The 25,974-nt window shown below is 30.5% G+C and overlaps 2 protein-coding genes across 6 annotated transcripts; one reads left to right on the top strand and one right to left on the bottom strand.

The window, feature by feature from the left end:
* The first annotated feature begins 298 nt into the window (after positions 1-298).
* LOC126771823 (putative uncharacterized protein DDB_G0286901) lies at positions 299-4,229 on the top strand. Of its 2 annotated transcripts, XM_050491929.1 has the most exons (3): positions 299-433; positions 820-2,314; positions 2,483-4,229. In XM_050491929.1, exons 1-3 carry the CDS (start codon positions 407-409, stop codon positions 4,117-4,119), a joined length of 3,159 nt encoding a protein of 1,052 aa, XP_050347886.1. In that variant the 5' UTR covers positions 299-406; the 3' UTR covers positions 4,120-4,229. The 2 variants fall into 2 exon arrangements, with proteins under 2 accessions (XP_050347886.1, XP_050347885.1); XM_050491928.1 differs by having other exon boundaries at positions 820-4,229.
* Positions 4,230-6,383: 2,154 nt separating this feature from the next.
* Positions 6,384-22,079, bottom strand: LOC126771856 (protein gooseberry-neuro). Of its 4 annotated transcripts, none has more exons than XM_050492000.1 (6): positions 21,622-22,079; positions 20,663-20,835; positions 16,095-16,235; positions 14,076-14,184; positions 7,733-7,929; positions 6,384-7,368 (listed from the first exon to the last, which is right to left on the bottom strand). In XM_050492000.1, exons 1-6 carry the CDS (start codon positions 21,656-21,658, stop codon positions 6,640-6,642), a joined length of 1,386 nt encoding a protein of 461 aa, XP_050347957.1. In that variant the 5' UTR covers positions 21,659-22,079; the 3' UTR covers positions 6,384-6,639. The 4 variants fall into 4 exon arrangements, with proteins under 4 accessions (XP_050347957.1, XP_050347958.1, XP_050347959.1 ...); XM_050492001.1 differs by having other exon boundaries at positions 21,626-22,079; XM_050492002.1 differs by having other exon boundaries at positions 21,794-22,079.
* Between the last annotated feature and the right edge of the window lie 3,895 nt (positions 22,080-25,974).

Here is a 25,974-nt window from a genome sequence, read left to right as displayed (position 1 = left end):
TTAACATATTTAAGTGGTAATAACGAAAATTAAGTAAATCGAGTACATTAGCATTATTATCATGTGAAATTAATAATCATTAATTAACTAATTGCATAGGAGTCCCATATTTCCTTTAAAGTATTTGCATTTTATGATTACATCCGGTTGTTGATGTCTTGCGATTGTTTCATTGGTGATATTACGTTAATGAATGTTTGCTGTGAGTCAGTTTTGCGAAAACATTATGTTTGCTTATGTCTCTGCCAGTTATCTTCTAAACATTATCTATCTTATCTCTACTAATTGCTTCGTCTTGTATAAAAGGTTGCTTTCTTATATATTGAAGCACAATTACGAACGAGTTCAATGAAGAGTAGTTATTAGTTGAGTGACGAACGAATACATACGAAATTTGTTCTCTAAAATGAGGATAACAATTTTATTTCTACTTGTAAGTACCATTTCTTGATTGTTTCTGATTATATTTTAATAGTTATTTAAAAATTAGAATTAATTTGTAGAATTATTATTATGTTTAAAAATGAAATTAGCTTAGTATTCTCAATGTTTTTCTATGATATTTAAGGATTTAGTTTTAATTATTCAACGAGTATTATGTTCAATGGAAGGTTATTTTAAGAAAGGATAAGAATTATATTTTTGCTTAATAGGTTACTTATTAGTATTGGGGTACATTTTTCTTGTTTTCATTAGAAATTTCCATATCCATATAATTAATTATTAAAAACCTTTGTTTTTCACGTAACACAATGATATATATTTTTTCAATATCCATGTTAAAATTATTTTATAGTAAATATATTTTATCTTTTTCAGATTGGCATATGCCTCGTAAGCGCAAAGTACTTACCTTACGACACAAGTGAATACAGTGTATTAGTGAGAAATAAAAGATCAGACTCTGATGAATCAGTACGATCTATCGAACGTGATGATTCAAGTGATAATGAAGAAGTCGACGAGGATTCGAGTGAAAATATAAGTGAAATTAAACGCAAGGAAGTAGAGGAAAAACAACGTAAAAAAATGTTAGAGCGTGAAGAAAAGATAAAACGTAAGGAAGAAGAAAGACAAAGAAAATTAGAAGAAAAACAAGCAAAACAACAACGCAAAGAGGAAGAAAGGCGTGAAAAAGAAGAACGTAAACGTCTAGAAAGAATTGAAAAAGAAAAACGAAAGGAAGAAGAGAAATTGGAAAAAGAAGAAAGGAAAAAACAAGAAAAACAACGTAAACAACTAGAAAAATTACGAAAAGAGGCTTTAGAAAAAGAAAAAGAAGATGACGATTTCTTAGGCAGCGAAGAAGAAAATTCGGTAGAATTAAGTGATATTTGGAGAAACCACATCTATGTTAAATATGGGTTGACTCTTACAAGTACAAAAATTGAAAAACAGGCAGCTATAAATAGATATTTCCAAGAAGAACTGGGTCTTACCTCAAATAGCACAGTAAGTGATCGACGACAAGCTATAGTGAAGCTAATTGAAACGACACTACAAAACAATACTGCTTCCCTTGATGCGTTGAAAAATCAATTATTAAGTCAAATGAATGCCATAAGCCTATACAAGTGGCAAACAAAATTGGAGAAAGGTGTTGAAAAGTTAAATAATAAATCTGAAATACTTAACAATGTTACGCTACCATGGGTTACTGTCATGCAACAGAACATAGAAGAAAAGAAATTATTTTTACAAACTATTAGTCAATTCTTATCAAATCTATTTCCAAACGTGGTCGCTGGAGGACAAAATCAATCTCAATCTGGAAACAGTAGTGGTATTTCAAATATTAATGTGAATAATACAAACATAGTTGACTCGGTAACTGGTGTACCAAGTGTAAATTCTGGTTCAGAGAATAATGTGAACATAGACAATAGCACAGCATCGTCATCAACAAATGAAGTACATATCGCAGGAGAAAGTAGTGATTCATCTGTTCCTGACAATAATGACATTAACTCTACAAATGTAAATGACAGCAATTCAGTAGTTTCTGAAAACAGTGATATTAACAACTCAAACATTGAAACCTCTTCAAACACTGACACTGTCCTTTCCGGTGGTAATGCTGTTGCTACAAACGTTAATCCTATATTGGATTCAGATAAAGATTCATCCACAAATACTGACGTCGGAGATAATGATGCTGTTATAAATAGCAACGTTAATATAACGTCTGGAAGTGTTTCTGACACAAATACTATTTCAGTTTCCGATGAAATTAGTCAAAGCTCTGCAACTAACGACGTTAATATTGAGAATAACAATACTTCATCCTCAGGTATTGACGCTGTTACAATCGGAGGTAGTGATGCAGCTATAAATAGTAATACTAACGTTGACTCTGAAAATGATTTAGCTACAAATACCACATCGATTTCTGACGGAATCAGTCAAAGCTCTACAACTAACGATGTTAATATTGAGAATACCAATACTTCATCCTCAGGCATTGACTCTGTTATAATCGGAGGTAATAATGATGCAGCTATAAATAGTAATACTAACGTGGTCTCTGAAAATGATTTAGCTACGAATACCACATCGGTTTCTGACGGAATCAGTCAAAGCTCTACAACTAACGACGTTAATATTGAGAATAACAATACTTCACCCTCAGGTATTGACACTGTTACAATCGGCGGTAATGATGCAGTTATAAATAGTAATACTCACGTGGTCTCTGAAAATGATTTAGTTACAAATACCACATCGGTTTCTGACGGACTCAGTGAAAGTTCTGCAAACAGTAACATTAATATTCAAAATAACAATGTTTCATCTTCAAGTATTGATTCTGCTTCTAACGCAGATAACGTTGGTGCTACAACTAATGTCAATGTAAATTCTAATGAATCAGAAAATGTTACAAGTAATAATGGTAATGATGCGTCTGCAAGTTCTCCATCGTCAGGTGTTGATTCTATTACGTTGGAAACAACTACTAACTCTTCTGAAGGAATTGAAGCTACCGTAGACGGTCAAGTGTCAACTGTTAATACTGATTTATCTCTGAATAAAAGTACCACCACTGTAAACAATAACGCTGTTATTGAATCTACAACAATTTTAGAAACTGATCCTAACAATGTGGATTCCACGGGAAATGATGTGGTCATAAGCAACAATAATAATATTGAACCTATTACACTTCCAACATCGGGTACCGATTCTGTTTCTCCAGGAGCCATTATAAACGCTAATGTTGAATCTGCAAATAGTACTGATTCGAGCAACGACAACAACAACAACGCTATTGGGATTGGAACTGCTACTTCATCAAATGCTGACTCTAATGCTCCAAGTGACGCAGTTTTAAATAACAATGCCGATGTTGGGTCAGCAAATGCTTTACCCACGAATATTTCTTCCGGAGGAAGTACAGTTGTTTTAAACAACACAGATCTTGTTGGGTCTGCAAATGTTTCTTCATCAGACTCTGTATCTCTTGGAAGCGATGGTACTGCTACAAATACACAGCTGATCTCTGGCGAAGGTAGCAACAACCTTAATTTGAGTTCTGTTAATGATCCATCCTTCAACGCAAATGTAACAAATGCACCGACTGATACTGAATCATCTGTGAGCAGTGATCCTACTACTATTTCTATCGCAGTATCTACAAATGAGAATGCCACTTCTACAAGTACCGGTAATGTCATATTAGAAGAAAACTTATTAACTACCAACGTAGAGTCTATTGATAGTGGTACAGAAGCGTCTGTAACCGTAGTTGATCCAGAAGTTTCTAATATCGCAACTAATGTTACAGATACTGCTTCTTTAAATAATAATATAAATACAGAAGTAGATTCTTCTAATACAAATTCTACGGATATGGATTATTTAAACAATACGACGGCATCAGATGTTTCACATGTAGACATAAGTGTTAGTACAGGTTCTATAACACCACAAGCAACCACTGAAACCGTAAACGAAGCTGTTAGCAACGTCAACACAGCTTCTGATATTGCTATAACAGAAACACCTACTGATGTGTCAGCTACTACTGTCGTTCTTGTTGAATCATCACCATCTGCTCAAAACGGTGAAATTACAATACCTGCGGAGGCTGGAGCAACAATTGTAGAAATATCCCCACAGTAAAAACAAATGCTAAATATAACACACACTTGCTATTTCTTTATTGATATATATTTTATATTTAGACCTGTGACTGTAAAAATATAATAAATTTACATTTTCGAATTATTTAATTTGGTAATTTTATTTCATTTCCTATATTCAGATTCAATGTTTAAATTATAAAATAAATGGGTTGGTCGAAAAAAATTATTATTAATATTATACTACAGATTTCTCAAATAAAAAAAAATGTAGCTAAAAAAATATTCTTGTGTATCTTTAAATATGCTTAGATAAAAAAGGTATCCTATTTTTCCTGAGTATGTTAATGGTGATCATCTAAAATCACCACTGATCAAATTCCATAATTATTAAGCTATTAAAAAAAGTAGACATGAACATAGTTATTGTCATTGTTATTTTTTGACATAATGAACAAGCCGTTATTGATTATTGCTTTAAAAGGTTAGTTGGATATCATAGATATATCTAAAAATATGGTTTATAGTAAAGCGAGTTAAAGGTATAAATAAAGATGTATAAAATTTAATTCATTATTATTTTAATTTTTTAAATTTAATATTAAATAATAAAAGCTTCTAATGTCATTATTATTTTATGTTATAGTAATTGTTTTCATAGAAAATTTGGTAAATGGCTCTTTCTATGTTGAAATTAACAAACATCTTTACGAGTTAAATCTAAGGTGTCTTGGCAAAGAAACAAATTTACTTTACATTGCAATTACTGTAGTTGTTAGGTTAGGAGAATGATTCATCAATACTTAGTTACATGTATTTCGTTAATATACAGTATATGGATTTTAAATAAATATCATATTATGTGTGATGAAATAAAACGTCCAAAAACATTTAATAATTTAAAAGCAACCGTTCTGTAGAAATAGGCAACCACTTATTATGTTTATGTTTCTATATGTTTCTATAAATTTCCTACTTCTTTTACTTACTTGCCGGAATAAAATATATTTACTTGTACGTACTTGAGTATACTGAACACGCTAATCCCAGGATTAGAATTAGAATGATAAATTGAATTATATAGCTCAATTATTGAGGCTATAGACTAGGTATATAACATTAGGCTACGACCCACGGGGTCATAGCAGTGGCGTTTAACACTGGAGAAAAGCAGCTATATAGAAAACAAATAGCAATATTTCATTTAGCTACACGAATTCACTATTTTTGTTAACTATCCGAATACATATTAAGTCCTAACTTATAAAATTACCTATTTTTAACTTAATTTAAGGCTATAGTAAGACATCAATGTCTTTCCTTCTATTTAATCAAATATATTAATTTTATATCATCGTTTTGAAATTTCTTTTCTGCCGTTATACATTTGTTTGATGTCGCTATTCCTGTGACCATTTAAAAATCAAATTTGCGTACTAATTATCGTGAGACTAACACAGCATAGACGGCACGCAATATCAATAAGTTATTGTATAAAAATCCAATAATATGGTGAAAAACTCCTTTAAAGACGTGATCGATATTCGTCCCTAGGATTTCTATAGCAGCGGCATCAATTAATTTCTGTTAAATTGTCAAAAGTTCGCCGGCAATAATGGTCAATAGATTAAATAGATTAAATAAAATAATAGATTAAATTAAAACTTAATACTAAATAAAATACTTTTCATTAAATAAATATATTGGCTAAAAACTAATATTGGTAATTTTATTGAGTGTTGAAAATCATGACATTGACAGCAAACAAGGATTTTTTTTCCGTAACAGCCTGTGAATGTCCCACTGCTGGGTTAAAGGCCTCCTCTCCTCTTTTTGAGGAGAAGGTTTGGAGCTTATTCCACCACGCTGCTCCAATGCGGGTTGGTAGAATTCACATGTGGCAGAATTTCAGTGAAATTAGACACATGCAGGTTTCCTCACGATGTTTTCCTTCACCGTAAAGCACGAGATGAATTATAATCACAAATTAAGCACATGAAAATTCAGCGGTGCTTGCCCGGGTTTGAAACCACGATCATCGGTTAAGATTCACGCGTTCTTACCACAGGGCCATCTCGGCTTTTTTTTTTGGATTTTTTTTATAGGGAAGTAAAATTTCATAATTACTTTTAATTTTTAGACATGAAAAATATCTGGTTAAATTTTTAGTGCTTAACGTTTGTGTTTTAAGAGCCTCTTTCTTTTTTACTTGATATAATGAAAATTTTTAAGATTTAAGAAAAGGATTTAAAAAATATATATAGAAATAAATAAAACACAACAGAATAACATTTTGAGCTTATATTTACTAATGACTTGTCTAATAACTTAATTTACAGTTTTGGTATTAAAATAGGTATCTTTAATTGGAATGCATACAGAGGTAATGTTTACAATTAATACATTATAAAATATTTTTATAATACACAATACTATTTTATATAATTTAAATAAAATTAACAATATTACATTTAAACAAAACCTATTACTATATAAGGTACTGGTCACATACCACTGGTCCTCAGGTATCTAATTTGGAAGGTCATATCTTATACCTTTGTCAAATCCAGTATTTATTCGCAGCGTTGCCTGGATGCGTATAATTGTGTTGATTAAGAGGATCGGGTGCAATATTAGAGAACGAGTAAGGATCACTCATGTATTTATAATCACTGGATAGCCCAGCAAGACTCATATTTAATGAATTGTTGGAAGGGCTCCAATTAGATGACGATGGATCCACGGCAAGCTTGGAGTAATCAGTTGGAACTTTTGGATAGTCGCTGCTCTGCAAGTCTTTGTATTCGTTCCCAGTAGTCTTCACGTAACCGTCGTCTCTCTGTTCAATGATATCGTCACTAACAATTTTGTCTTCTGCTTCTGAATCTTTGGGCATATAGTTGATGGTTTTATTATAAATATCATTAGGCGGGTATCGTGCGTAATCACTTCTAGCGGCATTGGCGTCCAAAATCTGGCTATGCGATGGTGCACTAGCACCAGAAACAAGGGGACTGAAAGTCGCACCTGACGAGCTAGGAAAAGCAGCATTTTGAAATGCTTGATTCAAATGTTGAGACTGCGCCATTAACTGGTTATAGTTAGCGTATTTTTGATGGTGCCAGGGATCCGGGTGCTGAGGATGATGCTGGGACAGAGAAGATATTTCTCCTGCAGGGTAAGGACAGGGTATTTGAGGCATTGGTAATGTCGAATAACTTGCAAGTGTTGGAGTTGAGTTTGAACCAGTGTTCTTCCTCAGTCGAGCTCTTCTATTAGAGAACCATACCTGAAATATACATATTAGTAAACAAAATTTACTGCTAAATCTGTTTTAAGTATCTGTAAAGATATATTTTTAATAAACGCGGTTTTAGACTATTATATTAATAGAAAAAAATTGAGTCATTTTAGCTGTTTGAGGATATTTCATGAACCAGAAAATTAAATTGAAGCAAAGTAAACAATAGGAAGTAAATAGGCCCTAAGTGTCTTGCACTGCACTTCTGGGCAATGCCAACTAGGGCTGGGCTTCCTTTTTATAGAGAAGGACTTGAGCAAAAATAGTATATTATTTTAAATGTTTGTAATGAACTCATTAAACATATACTCGTATCCTCAAAGGACATATTATAAGTAAAGTGTAATTTAACCTGTATTCTAGCTTCTGTGAGGCCGGTCTGTAGAGCTAACTCTTCTCTTGTGTATACATCTGGATACTGCGTTCTATGGAAGGCTCTTTCCAAGGCATCTAATTGTTCTCCTGTAAATGTCGTGCGAGAACGTCGCTGCTTTCGCTTTAATGTTAAGCCCGGTTCGGATTCTATGTCTGAAGAATCTGACCCTCGACCTGCAAAAAAAATAGTTATATTAATGTCTTATATATACATTTATTTATATCTCAACACGCTTTTTTTTTCTTTTTGAGTTTCCTTATTGTACTATACGTTTTGATCGTTTATTATATGACTCGGTTACATACTTGTTATTCATAAAATCTATTGTATATAATACATATGTAATTAAATAATTGCGTAACTGCAATATTTTTCATAACATAAACATGTTAGTATCATTGTAATGCAGCTGTTAAAAATGTCAACGATGTTTAAGGTAAAGAAGATTAATTAAACGCAACCCTAGATTTGGTCAGCTCCACGAACACTGGTTACTCTGTATTTTATAAGCATTTTCAAGTTAAAATATTATAAACTTATAATTTTCCTTGCAGCAGTCTCGGCTTTTCAGATGAAGAGGATGTTAAATTATTTCATAAAATATTTAAAATAATAATAATATTATAACCGTTTAAAATATGCCGCAAGTTAGATTATAATATATAATAATAATAATATCATTTTTAAGGCTAGCATTTTTAAGGCTATTATGCTTTTACATAAATAGAAGCTTTAAGGATTTACGTAAAACTTTAAGATTAACTGTATACAATAATGTACTTTATATAACCACCAGCTTTGCTGTAGAGTGCTTTATCCCACGTACATTTAACAAATTGATCGAAAGCTTAATCGGTTATTTTTTTTATATTATGATGATGCTCTATGAGTGTGTAAAATAATATAAATTGAGTAATTGATGTACATTTACGTCAATATGGATACAAGATGTCCAAAATAAGTTATATCGGTTCAGTAGTGATTCCTAAGTATAAGAGTAAAATGCCAAACTTAAATGATGATATCGGGCTTGGAGTCCGAATACAAGCAAGCATCAAGTACCACTGAATTAACATGTACGTAATTATTAACCTCCTGTCCAGGGTTACAGGAAAATATCGCGAGGAAACCTGTATCAATATATAATATAATATTTTGCTAGTTGTGTCTATTAATACGCAATGGAGCAGCTTGGTAGAATTAGTTACAAAACCTTTTCTTTAAGGCCTTTGATCGGCGATGTGAAACTTATGGACTTTGATTTTATTTATTGTTGTGTATCGTAATACACTATAAGGATTAATTATTGCCATTCATTTTACAATTTTCATTACAATCAACATAAAACGTATTTAAAATTGTAATGTATATATATACATATATGTATGTATGTGTGTATTTTACTAAGTTTAAATTAAAAAATAAAAGGTAACTTTAAGCGGATTATTTTGGAAATTCTCAATACAGAATTATTAGAACCATAGTACAATTAGAACATAGTCACAATTCTTCAAATATTTAATTTTAATTTTCTATTGACCAATAAGGCCTCTAGACATTTTTTTACAGACAAATAAACTATACTATATATGTATGTGAGTACAACTGATAATACATAGTTTGATATGTCACTTGTTAATTTGACATGATATTAGTTTTTATGGATTGTCCAGCGTCCATCTTAACGTGACTACAGGACAACACTAGGATATACCATAATATAAATTATTTGACAATCAGTTGTAGTAATTTGTCTTCATCTGTTTTTTTCTATCACACGTTATTTATTAGCACTTTTTTTTACAAAAACCCATATCATATTTAATTCGCCTAAATCAAAAACCGTCAAGGCAGCATCTCGGGCCGTCTCATTTATAAATCGGTAGCGGTATCCTACGGAAACAGATTAAAAAATGGCCTTAACAATACGCGGCTTTGGCTCTAAAACCGAATTTAAAAAATGCGGCTTATATTAATAGCCTTTTGAAAGAAGTCAAAATTGAATGAAATGAAAAAATGGGGCTCAGTGTGGACGAATAAGAACACCCAGCGCGGCGGTCTCTTTGTCGGCTTCTTTGCCGTTCGGGTGACATTTTGGCACTATTCAATATTTTGGTGTCGCGATCTGGATTTATGACACGTAAAACGACAACGCGGTTTTAATGCGCTTGCGCTCATTTAGCCGTCATTCTTGTGAGCTTACGAGAATTGCTCTGTATTAGAACTTAGGCTATGTTAGCGCTGAATTTTTCTCCTGTAACTAGTTTAATATACGATATTAATAGCAAACACCTGAGAGTTTATTAAAATCATCTAGGTGGGTACTACACATTCGTCTGTTGTTTTAATGCCACATAATACTTTGTAGCCAGTATAATTACAACATAAGGGACAAGGGTTTTTTTATTTTAAAGAACAAAACTGGCGGCACATTGAGTGTAAGTAATTTTTTTATTTCATTACCAGTGTCTATAATATACCTTAAACTTGACCTAAGTTTAAGATATATTTGCATGTCTGATTTTCTAATATAAATAAATATAATACATACGAATACTACTAATATTTCATTATATTTTCGTTTAATGATATTTAACTAAAGTTTAGTATGATGTTTTTTTTAAATTAAGCTCAAGTATTAGTAGTTGAGAGATTAATGTTCTCTTCCATATCACAGTACTTTAAATAAAATACAACATTTAAAATCTGACCACAAAGGTTGCGACACAAAATAAAACACAATGTATTGTAATAAAATGATTTACATTGCTTAAATTCCATTGCGGTGTCGAGACAATATTATTTAGCCATTTTTTGTTCCGACTCTGATCATAACGTATGGGCCTAAATGACCTAGTCACTTATATGTATATTGAAAGACGCGTTAAAATTTATTTAATCTTTAACACGTGGTAATAAAGTTCAATGGGAACATCTATATGGGATTAAGTTGAAAGAAAGGGAAGGTGTTATAGAATTATTGAATGTGTGAGAGGGATGATGTTTGGCGTTTGCCGAAATGTGACCTCATGAAGCCGGCGGGTCTCAAAAGCAATAATTTGAGAGTTGAAAGAGCTGCGACGGCGGTTTAACACCTCCATAATCTGGGTTCATTAAAACGGCTGGGACGCCTTTGTTTCAGCGGTTTGTTCTGAAGTTAACAGATGGCCGCGTAGCAGGATTAGCACGTCTGTGGGCGTGTTTTATTTGCCATTTCTTATGCTCTTGACGAGTTATATTAATTACGATATATGGGTTCGGAGTAACGATTTTTGTTTGTTCGTTATACTAAGACGAGCCTTCATGGTAAATTAGTTATACACATGTTTTTTCAAATATAAAATAGATTCACATTAAAATTACCTCAAGTTTACTTTGGAGTTAGTCGACTTACTTTATAAATCAACATAATGTATGATATTGTATTGGAAATACTTTACTAATATTTTTAACCAATTTATACACAAAGTTATCAGTAGGCAAAATTGGATAAATTGTAAATTGAAAAGCCTCTAATTGTGTGTCTTATTATATGGTACAGTATTTCCAAATTTCCACTACATGAGTCCGCTTTTTTATGTGTTACTATAATTTGAGGTATAGTTTTATTATAAGAAACGATTAAATATCAGTCTAAACAATTTATAAATGAAATATAATTATTATTTATCAATAATTCAAATCTTTAATGTAAGGAAGTGCCCTAGAATTTCGATGTAAAAATATTTCTGATATGATTCGTGTGGGGGCTATTATTGTATGAGACAAAAGTTGAATGCTTTTAAAACGTAGAGTAACAAATGACCGCATACTTAGAATACACATTTGTGCATACGTACCTCTAGAGGTCTCGCTGGAAGTTTACATTTAAAATGCGGCGTGGAATTAGAAGGAAGACATTTTGATTTGTTTTTACTTTAGATTTCTTAGAGTTTGGAATAGGCAATTATTATTGGCTGTTAGATTGTAGTGAGATTTTTTTATAAAGTGTACGGTATTATATTAATAAATTTAGACTTATATATTGTCTATTTAATGTAATTTATATATTAAAGAATTATTTGCTTAACGGACTTTAAGTAAAAATAAGTAAGGTAGCGATTATTGAGAATATTTTTCTGTTCTGTTATATTTCTATTTAACAGTACTTAATTTAATTGGAAATATTTTAACGTTCGAAGTTATGGTATTTTTAAATAAGATCATATTTAAATTTTACATGAAACTACATTTAAACGAGAGTAAGTAATGAAAAGTTTTTAAACTTAGTTAAAGAATTTGAAAGCTTTTTTGCAATAGGACTCGTAGAAAAGTGACCAAGTAGTTTGCATTAATGTTGTTACGTAATAAAATAAAAATTATGTAATATAAAGTTAATTTCAGTAAAATTTGGTAGGTTAAGAAATAAGTGAAACAAAGTATTTACGTAATATTGAAGTTAGTTATTTGACGATGAATTCAGATATTATTGCAATTCTAATTGTATTAAGCATTTAAAATGACGGCAAATGTAATTTTTCACTAAGATATTAATAGAGACGATATTTTTTTTAATTAATTTTTTTATTAGTATTTATAGTATACTAGTATTTGGTTTTGTTTTTTTTTTTGTTTGAATCCGGTAGACTGGAACTGCTAGTCGGTTTTGAAAAAATATTTTTGCATTTAATATCCGACATTTTTAGGAAGGGTGTCTATACCCTTCCTAAAAATATAATCAAATATTTAACGAACTCTACAGCACACGGGGGCTGAGCAGCAACAGTTAACTATGTTGAACAGCTAGTATATAATGAATACAATATATATTGAATAACGGGCCACCTGCGATCCTAACCCTTGGGCTTTCGTCGTTACCACTCTTATTTACATATTTATAATCTGTGGTGAAAAAATAAAAATAAAAAAAAATAGCAATGAATTAAAAAACTTTGTTTAACATAATATTCAGAAGTATGAGGCGTGTAATCCAAATATAACATCTTACATTATGTATTCAAGAAGGTCTCTCACCATGACATCAGTGGATTCTAATGACTGATGCTATTACACAAATGCTAGATTTTATCACACACGCTTTTCGTTTTGTTTGTATGTGAAAGTGGACGACTTATGATGATTATATCTGTGATTAGTATCGGAGTTTAAAATTTAGATTGCATGCAATAACAATGACCAATTTAAATACTTCTATTTTTGTGAATCGTTTCGAATAGTTGATGTATTCTAAACTGTAAACAGCATTTAATGTTATCGTGTTACTTATATTTTAAGAGAAGAATCATTAAGGAAATTTGTTGATAAAAACGAAAACTATAATTTTTGTTTTGACTTGATTTTGGTACATTCCTACCTTAAGAAAATATAAAATATTCTAATTTACATTATAAAGTAAATGGTCAATGAAAACTATAGAAACAACGTTACAATCGTTCCGAATTCAAAGGATATGTTTGAAAACGAAATAAATTAGAATGAAGAATGTACAATCGGAAATCGCAACAGGTACATACAACGGCAAAATTCAAAGTTCTATTAAACGAGTGCAAAATAATGCAACAATGACACTACAACCAAAACATGTAACGTATATTGTCAATGTTTTCAGCACTATCGAGTCGCGCTGCAGGCGAGCGCGGTAGCTTTGTCGGTACCCTTCTACCTATAGTTCACCAAACATACCGCCCTACGGTTTGCCATCTTCAATATATCAACCGGCGACAATGACGGTGTAAGATTTGTGTGCGGAAATTGATTTTTTGAGTCGTGAGAAAGCTTTGACAGGTTGTATTTCGTTTGCGAAATAGTCGCCCGAAATGAAGACTCATTGTGCAATACTTTTTGTATGGCTTTGTTTCGTAACTTGTAAAAGATCTACGTTATTGTGGCTTTAATGAATTCCGTAAAAAGTTCTTTATTTGCGAAAAGTTATAATGAATACTTACAATAGCTGTTTTATTTATTAGAGAAAATATTACGTCTTGGTTACGTGATGATAAATTTAATTTATAAGTAATAATATTATATTATATTCTTACTTAAGATAAAATAGACATGTATATATTGTTCATTATGTATTTTATTAAGTTACAATTGTCAGTCATATTTGGTTCATAAAATTGTTATTTTAATTTAAAAACACGATGGTGCACCCAAATCCAATTCTTGATAACCTTTGTTCACAATGTATACAAAACATTCTAAGCTAAGCAATAATATAAAAATATAAATATAAAAAATGTGATGTTTAAATTTTTCATACAGTAGTACCATTATTTGATTTATAGTTAAATTTGTACAATAATAATTAATCACTAACCTCCAAGTATGCCATCGATACTGTAATCCTTCTTCCCATCAGAGTCTCTGGCGCCACCGCGAAGTAACCGCGATATTGAGGATATACTGGGCGGGTCTGACACGCCTTCCTGTAATTTAGTGTTTATTTTGTATATTGAATAAAGATTATGTATAAATTTCAATAAAGATAAGGAGCTATTTTAAAAACTAAACTGATTATCAGAGATTTATGTAACAAAATCTACAAGAATAATATATATTTAATTAAAATACATGTTTTAGATTTTCTATTAATTATTGAAAATATCTGCGACATACAATATTTGGGGTAAGTTTCTTGATATTTGTTTATTTTAAAATAAGTAAGAGAATTATAGTTGTATGAATTCCTGTTTTAAAGTTCGTTAGTGGTTTGTTTATTTTTTTTTCAGCTGGAAGTATTAATTATACCCTGAATTATTAAGTACAACGTCAAATAATAATATCTTAGTTCCCAAGGTTGGTGACGCATTGGCGATGTCAGTGAGATATTTCATACATTGCCAATGTCTGTGAGCGGTGGTGACCACTTACCATCTGGTGGCCCTCTTGCCAGTTTGTCTATTTCATAAAAAAAAACTTACAGACTCGGAGAATTAGGTACAAAAAAAAAACGCGTACACTCAGTACACGTAAAATATTTCAATTTCTACCCTTAATTATTCATTTTGCTTTAAAAGCCTTACTTAAAATAAAGAGGGAATAGAATTTGGTTCAAATAAGTTAGCGCAAGGAAAATAAACTATGTTAAAAGTTTTGTTTTATCGCCAACTAAACGTCACTTTTCGGCTAAGTTGTACAGTGTCGGTTTCACTTATATACGATGTTTAGTTGGTGTTTAGATAAACATTGATTTATCTCTTTGTAACATCATTGGTTTCAAATTCGAAAGAAAAAGACCCAGCATTGTTTTACTTTTCACCCCCTCTACAACATTATTATATATTAAATAAATGCAAATCTCATACTATGAAGTATAATGTTGTTTACAGTCGATTGAGAAATTTATTTTAATTTTATCGGTAAAATCATCTTACTGTTTCGAGACTACCGTGACAGATCGTACTACAAATCTTTAATTTCTAACATTGTTCATTTGCAATCGAATTACCCGTTGATGTTAAAACTTATTTATCAGTTGAGTAATTCTACTCAAAACGTAGTTTCGTTTTAATTTGGTATACCGTTCAATGCAAATAGTTTGTACCTACTCTTTAAAAGATAAACAAAAATCGGTATCAGAAATAGTGTTCATAATTTTTTGAACGGTCTTAAACGGTTTCCTATATATTTAAACTAAGCACTTTATTTACTTTAGCTCTCCCAGTAATTGTGTCATATATTTAAATTAAAATATAATAAATATGCGTAGTGTCAAATCCAAGTACTAATTTTATGTCCTACTTATATTGAGCTCAACAATGAAATAAAACAATGTGTACACCTTACTGGTGGCAGGGCTTTGTGTAAGCTCGTCTGGGTAGGTACCACCCACTATCAGATATTCTACCGCAAAACAGCAATACTTGATATTGTTGTGTTCCGGTTTGAAGGGTGAGTGAGCCAGTGTAATTACAGAGACATAACATCTTAGTTCACAAGGTTGGTGGCGCATTGGCGATGTAAGCGATGGTTAATATTCCTAACAATGCCAATGTCTATGGGCGTTGGTGACAACTTACCATCGGGTGGCCCATTTGTTCGTACCTACTTATTCTATAAAAAAATCTTATTCTATAAAAATATACAGAAAAGTTGTTAATTCCACAATTGTATTCTACAACTCGTAGTCTGATACCGGTCTGTTTACATTTTTATATCCTTTACATAACTGAATTATATTTTATTCCAGCAAATAAATATGTATAATTTAATCGTGATTTTAATGTAACAAATTAATAATCAATAAAGAAAAACATTATTTTTATATATTCCTTGATTTAAATGTAGATTAACGGGTATTATATATTGATTTCTATCTTCAAAATTTAAATGTTACCTTAATAAGTTTTTCTCGTATTTCCCAAGAGAATATACCCGGATTTTGCCTTTTAAGCTCTTCTATTCTCGTTTCAACTTCAGGAGTTGCAACTCTTGGCTTCGATCCTCCAATCACGCCTGGTCTGATGGAACCCGTTTCCTGTGCCAAGATTGTTATTTCTTAAGGACTTCATTGCATGACATGTTAACAGAAAGATTAAGAGCGAATTAAAATTCAGCTGGTAATAAATGTAATTCACTATGTATTTTAGGTTAGAATTTAATATATTGATTACAAGAAGACGTATGTCGCTTTTTTAATCAATATTTAAAAAAAATGTTGTGTACAAAGACTTTAGGAACTGTTCAATACTTTCGGTCACGGCAAGCATTATCTAAACATTTGATTAAAGTAATATTTAGAAGTACGATCTAGAAGGTCTTGTTACAATAATTCTTAACCAGATCGCTTAATCGGTTTAAGGTTTTTGATATCTCGAACCTCGTAATTTCCTGTGTAATTAAAAATGATCTTGTTGTTATCGGAAATAACCGGGGTCTAGTTGTATTGTATGATATTTATTACATATAGTTTTAAGACAGCAATATAATATTGTACAAAAAAGCCTGAGTAGCACTTTGCATTAAATATCATTCGTAATGTTGTTTTTTAAACTGATTATTATAAAACAGTTTAAATAAATGAACACAGAATATATAAGTACATTACAAACTCGAAACGAACACAGCATACGTACATCACAGTTCTGGGAGTTGTTTATTTGTAACTACTTTTTATTAATCGTGTAACAATAAACTTAAATTACAAAAGTGCTACGTTTATTAAGCGACTTTAAAGAAATACAAAAGGTATAACAACTATTTTTTAAATTCGTTAAGTAAAGAACTAATGTGGTAGACAGGTGCATGTTGATCGATGTTAATTCAACGAACAGATAAAACAAATGTCTTGCGGTTATTTATAAACTACTGCGATTGGGTATATAACATTATATTTGAGACTAAAAATATATAAATAAGAATCGTTATATTACAATAATAAATATAATTGATTTCTAAGCGTATGATTGATATACTAATACTAGCTTGAAAGAAACTTTAAATTTTGAGCGTTTATTCCTTTAAAACTTAATGTAAAAAAACGAATAAAAGCAGTGCTTTTATTGAAGTTGATTTTCTTCATTTGTCACCAAGTAATAAAATATTGTAATAAAACACAAAAAAAACTCATTTAGTAAGGTATTTTTATAAAAAGATATATTTCATGTGTATGTCTATAAATTAAAGTCAAAATATAGAAATGTATTTGACATGTCTCTTGGTTAATCACTGTCGCAACAGACGATGAAATCGATTCGAATCGATTGCATTTGCTTAAAGTCGTTAAATTATTATAACTCCGTACCAATCATATTTTTCAGGCAATATATGATGCCACGTTTTTTATTATATAATTTTCTTATATATATGGGTTATTGATTTGTCACGATGGCATTTCTCAACAGAGAATAGTCATCTGTGCAAGAGATACTATAGTGCTCGAATATAACGAAATACGAAAACACAAGTGCACTCTCATAATCCATGGGGCAGCAATCCGACACGCAGGCCTATAGGTTTTATATGTATTATCTGAGGCATTGGATTGTAAACACTACCAATTTTAGGAACTATAATCTTTTTGATTAAAATTCAGCTTGCTGTAGGTAAAAAAAGAACGTAGATAGCATAGTCCACAGATGCCCTTAAAACACTTATATGAATATATATATACAGTTTTCTAGTTTATATTATTTGGTCTTAAATTTAGATGACGTATACGAAGGAACGGACGCATATATCTTTGGAAAAATTGTGATTCAACAATTTAAAAATTGGTGAAAAATAATAACAAAACTTATGTGTCGAAATAAGTTATAGGGTTCATCTTAACTCGCAAATAAGTTAATTCGCTGTGTTAACTTTTATGTTTTTCTTAGCAGGAGAAGATGGACAGTTACTTAGTTCACGTGTGTAATACGAATATAATAATTCACTGCTGTAATCCTGTAGTAAAAAGGGATATTAAAAATATAAAAGTTCAGTAAATGTTTCCCTTCTAAGCTAAGACTTCTTTGCCAGTCTGTCTTTGGGGCTTAGTAAGCGACGCTGGCAAGTTAATTATTAATTCTCTTACTAATGGAATACAACATTTTTGCGAATTTCAAGTACGTTTTCAAAATACCCAAATAGATTTGCATTAACTTTAGTATAAAAACTATAGTATTGATATTATTAAAAAAACACATTCATATAATATATTAATGTTTTGATTCCATTTTGCATTTGATTCCATCCGATCATCCATGTCAAAAAAACTTGGGCAGTTTTATATGTAAATGAACAAAAGATTTATATTTACAGTAAGCACCGATAGCTCATTAGCTATGTCGTACCTAGCTTTATATCATTATATAAAGCCAGGTACGACAATATAGTAAGACTTTGTTATTGGTCGAAACATAATATACTATGAGGTCACAGATTCACTCGTGGTGCGTGAAATGGGACTTCCTGAGCGAAACAATCACTATTATTGTGACGACTGGCCGGGAGTGAAAATGAACCTTCAGGCTTGGATGCGCAGGAGTCAATAGCGATTGTTTGCCGGCACAACAGGATTGGGTATATTAATTGAAGTTTTCTATGTAAGTAACCTAGTATTGCTTCTACTGGCAGAATTCAATTTAAGTTTTAGGTCAATGATTGTTTAAGTGAAGGGCCAGTTATTTATCCAATATTAGTCACATGTGACAGTTAATACTATGAATTTAGACGAATACAAAATGTAATATATACTATAATTCCTAAAGTTATTATTATATTTTCGTAAGTCAATACTGGGCCGAGATGGCCCAGTTGTTAGAAAATATGAATCGAAAGTTATTTTCAAATGGTATTACGTTTTGCATTTTACTGTGCAAAATATAAAACAATATAAAGTGTAGGGTCATTAGTCTCTTTCTTCGACAGATTAGAATTGTTTAATCTGTTTTCATCAAATTCGTTGCATTGTGTTTTATGACATTATTTTTTTTACTTACAAATTAAGATTATGAGCATGATTCCGTTCCTTCTTCCGTGCAAACGTATAATTTCATGAAAGGCAAAGAAAATGTTTAATTCAAATCTGATAGAAATCAAAGATAATGTGCAGTGCATTTGCTTCACATCTATACTTTATCCTTATAGCTAAATCTAGTTAGTACAAATAAAATACTAAAATATAAGTAGTTAACAGTTCTTATATGTTCAACTGCTGAGTAAAGACTTCCGTAGCGTATATCACCATCTTCTCCAGTGCAGGTTGTGCTTAATTTGAATCTTTTCTTTATAAATATTTATATTCAGATCCACTTGAGATGTGAATTATAAGTAGAAGACTCAATAAGACTTGCGTCGACTGAATCTACGATCTTTAGCCATGATGGTTCTTATTTCTTAAAATAATTAGATCTATTTCATTATGACTCCTTTGATATCAAAGCAAAAAAAATATGTATATATTTTTCTATTTACGAACAAGCTTTATGAGAATAATAACAATTATTTGCCTTTATGAACATTGTTCATTTATTTTACGATTTTCATATTTCGAATTGTAGACATAACAAACAGATTTCAAATTAATTATTTCCAAGAAATCTTTCGACCTTAGAGGTTTTATGTCACAAGTCTTTGTTAATATAAGATACTATTAAACGAATCTATTCGTTTGTAGAATTTCTGTTCAAATTGATAAGTATAAAATCTCTTATTTATAATTATTATAAATAAACCATTGTGTAAGTCAGTTTGTCTTTCTTTATCCAGCATCGGAGTAACGGATCGACATTAATTTATATCTCGAAGAAGGACAAAGGCTATTTATTATTCCGAATATATGCAAGAGAGCGAAACTAGCTTTCAAAAGTAGTTAATATAAAAACAAATATTGTATTCATTTGAATAAATATATGAAATTAAAGTCACTTATAGCAATTAAACAGACTAAGAATCGTGAAATACCACGGGGTACGCCCAGCAATGTAGACTCGACATTAATTATTTTGAAACATGATATCATATTTCTAACATTTTCTTACTATTGACTAATTGATTGAAACAACAAACAAGTTAAGAACAAAGAGGAATTAAATCAGTAATCTTTATTAACGTTAGTAAAATGTCATATCGTAAATAACTAGCCCTGAGTATATATTTATGTTAAGTTGAATGATAATTTCGAACAACATTAAATTAGTTTTGATCTGGTTTTTAGTATAGAAATAATTAATTTTTTATCGTTTTGAATCCACATAGTGGGTATCCGCAGGAAGTTAGATCAATATATTTAATCAATTGCGATGTTATATTAATTTGCTTATTAAGTTAGTTAATCTTATAATTTTTAATTTGTGTTATGTTAATGATTTACAAATTATAAAATATTACAGTTTGGAAATAGAATTAAAATGCTAATTGAAATCGTTTTATTATAATATTATGATAATAAATAGGCCATTTGATACCCATTGGATTTCGTACCTGATATCTATTGAGAATTTTTGAAACGCATCCGTGCGAGACTCGGAGCTGACGCGAGATGACGCAAGGCCGTACACCCGCCGCCGCCATCTCCACGATCTTCAGCCTGATGTGGTTTGGTAATGGACGACCGTTGATGAATAGCCCGCCAAGTTGATTTACACGACCTTGCCCTAGAACGAAAGAGGTAGAGCAAATATATGTGATAAATTTTGTTGTAAATTTTTTTTTCATATTTTCAACTGATAAATCAAAGTAATCGATGAGACTGAGGGTAGGTTTTGTGAAACTAAAATATATTAAAGATATATGTGTTAATGTATTAAGCATCATTTTGTTTTAAATAGAAGTGATAAATTAAACAATAGTTTCAAAAAAGTGTGACAGGAATGTTTATGTTTATTGTCAAGTTTTTTTTATACGAAATTGAAATTTTCTATGTACAAATATATATTGCTTGCATCGTTTACCACCTATCTTATAATATATATAAACGTCTGTATGTTATTAAAAAGGTCCACGACTTTGTTACTGAGATGGTCTGATGATGTCTGAGGCTAGAAATTTGACAATAATAAAAATAATACATATTGCTATATATATATAATTGCTACAATAATAAAAATAAGGATCTTGAACGAAAGTTGTTTTTACAAATTGATTATTTAAAAAAATCGTTTAATAGGTAATACAGTTTTATTGCAAGTTATGAAATTATTATCAAAAAATATTAAAGTGAATTTGTCAGCTAACAATCAATAATCAGACAATAGACCGATACAACGTATTAAAAATGATGTAATTTTTATTTATTATATTATATTAATTATAATTTTATTTAATTAATTAAGTGTATAATTACATTTTAAGATATCTCTTATTTTATACAAATTCTATATACAATTATACACTTATAACTAAAGTTAATAGTATCAAAGTAATTACTTATATACCCTTACCTACCCACACATCCATACCATTTTGGTGGCGTTCCATAATGGTATGATTTAAAGCAGTACTTTGACTTTTGTCAATAAAGACGGAAACATGAACTATAAAATCCACTTATTTGAATAACATTACCACACACCTCTACGAAAAATCTCAACTTCAATCATTTAAATTTATCACCTTATAAACGTCACAAGCTATGATAAATATGTTTACATTCAATCAAGAGAAGAATCGGCAAAAATTTAAATTCATTAACACTCGCCGTATTTACATAATTAAAACGACATTTTAAATTGATTACGTTGCCGTAAATATTTCAATTTGAATAATGTAGAGACACGTTCGTTTGTAAAGGTCAGTTTTATCCGACTATAGCCAAAATGTCCATCAGACGGCGGTGTCTTTTTATTAGGAAAAAGATCGATAGATCGCTTTATCTTTTTTTCTGCGCGTGAGTGCAGTTGAGGAGGTTGTATAGAACTGAGAGTACCACTGTGTTTGTACAGATAGAGCGGAGCGTGGTGGTGTGCGTGGTACTAGAGGCTCTGGCGTGAGGTCGGATTGTCTATGTGTGAGTGAGTGCACATGGAACACACCCACCTGTGCAAGTGTGAGACGTGTAGAAGAACCAAACAGTTTTAGGATATTGTTATATTATAACATCATAATGTTCTTAATATATAAACACAATGCCCTTTTATTACTTAATATAAAATTTGATCAGTTGAGCTTTTTAAATAGCGTTTGCTCTTTTTATTATTATTATATTATTTCTGTTTTATGTTGTTAGAAAAAGATGAATTAATGATTGTAACTAATTTGTTGCGTACTAAAATATCTTTTAAATTTCGTGAAGAAAATTTCCGATAATTTTTGTAAAATGTCATTAATTATAAGATGATACCATTTGTTTTACGAATACGAAATAAATTGCCTCTGGTATTTATAAAATAATATTAATGACATATTAAAAAATTGAAACTTAAAATTTTTGTCACCCGAGCGGTTTACCAAAACAGACTCTAGCGCAATGGAGGGGATTAGTTCTGCCCATTCATTGTGAAATGCACAGACGGAAATATAGTTGTCTCTTTTCAACTCGCTTAACACTCGCATTATCACATTAATCGCCGAATATAATAAAATTAATTGGAGACAAGAGGTATAAACAGAGGTTAAATAAACGTTTATGTATTTTTTGTTTGTGTTCGATCTTTTTTTAATAAGGAAATCTAATAACTTTGCTGCCAATTTATATTTAACCTTTTTTTTTAAAGTAAATAGATTTATCTTGAACGTATACAAAAATAAAACAAATGTAATATTAATTCAGCTGTACCAATCACTTTGTAAAAAAAATATAAACCTTTTGGTCAAACTCAATCATCATTAATTCAGATTTAAAAAAAAACATGCTCTAAATATTAAATATATTTTATATTTTAAGATGTACATAAACCATATCGAACAAACTTTAAGCTAATTTGTAATTTAATATACTCCGTTAGTGAAGTTTGCGAACTGTACAAACTCCTTACTCAGACGGAGCGAAAATAGGCATTTTCACTTGCAAGTTATATCAACTTTGCACGGCTTGAGCGACGTCAGTTAGGTATTTTATTAAACATTTCACATCCTGAATTAATTTTAAATTTAATAAATGAAAGTAATAGTATTTAAGTAACTATGATAATATTTATTTATATCATATAAGTTAATGGAATATGTACTTTAAATATTGAACATTTTTTAAATCTTTAGATTTTCAATATTCAACTCAATTCATAGTAATAATATTATATATTACAATCAAGTAAGATTTGTCCTATTTTAGTTAATGTACTTAGTGTTGATAAGTTTCATTCAAAATTCTTGAAACTATGAAATATATAGGTAACCATAATTTTACTTTTTAATTTTTTTTTAAAAAAACTTGTCCCTAACAAGTTTTTTTTTTAGAATTCCAAAAAAACCTACTACTAATATGCTTAGGATGGAATTTTCCAATTATGTTAACTTGTAGTTTCAAACTAGTCAACGTGTATTAGTGGTTTTATATTGCATATATTTTTTTAATTTATTATAACTATATAATTTTATATAATATAAATGTATTTAAAGAGATAATCTTTGGACCAGTCGATTTTCTTATGCTTTCCCATCAGGCAATCAACAACTATATGCACCAAATTTTATAGAGATTATTTTAAATATGGAATTCCATTGTTAAGTTCAGTATGTATTTGTTTCATAGACAAGATTAAGCAATTAATTTCAAATCAAAATTAATGAAATACTTTAGGTCGATTTTAATAACGCCCTATTTAAGTTTGTATATTCGAATTTTTTTTTTAAAAGGCAAAGGCTGTGGTAAGAACGCGTTAATCTTAACCGATAATCGTAGGTTCAAACCCGGGCAAGCACCACTGAATTTTCTTATTTTATTTTTATTTTTATTATAATTGGGAAACATACAGTACACACCACATACATTATACAACAATTAACTCACACACCAATCAAGTTTCCACTTAAAACTAATTCATGTATGACAGTAAGTAAGCAATTTAGTAAATTATAACAATAATATAGTAACAATTATGAAGATTCAAACAGTTAACAAACTGCAAAACAATAAAATATATATATAATAAAAAAAAAATAAAAAAAAATGACTAAATTAACAAATGCACAGAAACTCTTTTTTTGAATGTACTGAGCATAATTGGTTCGAGTGGAGGGTAAGTGGAATAAAGCACTATTGCATGTGTTCACTCTTTTACATCTAAAGTAAATTTTGCTTAAAAGATATGGACTATCATTTCATGTGCTTAATTTGTGATTATAATTCATCTCGTGCTCCATGGTGAAGGAAAACATCGTGAGAAAACCTGCATGTGTCTAATTTCACTCAAATTCTGCCACAGCAGCGTGGCGGAATAAGCTCCAAACCTTCTCCTCAAAAAGAGGAGAGGAGGCCTTTAGCCCAGCTGTGGGACAATCACAGGCTGTTACGGTACACGTACATAACCATATTTTAAGAACATAGAATCACTCGTTTGCCCTTATCACATTTATATTTATCTGGGCATAGCGGAGCGTTTGATAACATCGCATGGAAAAGGATTTGGATACTTACGATCAGTCATTTAGGCTTTGATTCACATTGTCTGTTTCAGCCCTTCTTGATAATGCATTTCCTGGTGGGTTGGTTCTATGCACTCATGACGCACTGGTCATGATTAAATTTTCAAAGATAAATGTGTCATCTCCTTCATTCAGAAGGACACCGGTGGGTAGATTATAATAAAACTTAACATATGATTATTCAGAGAATAATTTGTAGGGTACTTTTATACACCCACGTGTTTTTTTTTTTATAGAATAGGAAGGTGGACGGCATATGGGCCACCTGATGGTAAGTGGTCACCAAACGCCCTTAGACATTGGCATTGTAAGAAATGTCAACCATCGCTTATAGCCAATGCGCCACCAACCTTGGGAACTAAGATTTTATGTCCCTTGTGCCTGTAATTACACTGGCTCACTCACCCTTCAAACCGGAACACAACAATATCAAGTATTGCTGTTTTGCGGTAGAATATCTGATGAGTGGGTGGTACCTACCCAGACGAGATTGCACAAAGCCCTACCACCAGTATAATTTTGTTTAAATTAGTTTTGCACGCATAGATCTATAAAATGTATTAATTAAAACAAAATGAATTAATACCATTTGTTTTATTAATTATAAAATCTTTGTCATGTCATTATTGTAAGATGGTAATGTTCGTTTAAAAATTACGCCGGTTGAGTAGACAAAAGCAAATAAAAAGAAATTGTTAATATTTGATACAATGCTGGCCCGAACAAACTTTGGCGTCTCTTACCAAACAAAAATGTATCAGGTTATTTATTTGTTTTTAATAACTCAAAAAAATATAGCTAAATACAGTAATGTATTTGTTTAAGATGACGTAATTCCGAAAGCAATAAAATTCTATTTTTTATTCTTCTTCGTCATGATTTTAATGTAACTGACGTGAGTTTTCCCTTAATATTTGCTTGCCTTAAAACCTTAATAATCTTTAAAGGTATATTGTATAAAACAGTATTTATATCTATAATTTCAAATAAGTAAAGAAACTTGTTTTGTTGTAAGAAAGTGCCCCCGACGCTTTATCGCCTTAGGCAGTCGCTTAATTTGTCTGTTTGGACAGAACTCTGAATTGTGATAACAAAAAAATCTGGTCCAGATTTCAGAATACCACACACACACAAAAATTTACGCAACAATTTCATAATGATAATTTAAAAACAAATTTATAAATTTCTAATTATTAATCAATAGAAAAGTT

This window comes from Nymphalis io, chromosome 11 (assembly GCF_905147045.1).
Source record: "Nymphalis io chromosome 11, ilAglIoxx1.1, whole genome shotgun sequence".
NCBI lineage: Eukaryota > Metazoa > Arthropoda > Insecta > Lepidoptera > Nymphalidae > Nymphalis > Nymphalis io.
Note: the sequence above shows the minus strand (reverse complement) of the source record. Positions and strands in the feature narration are given on the sequence as shown.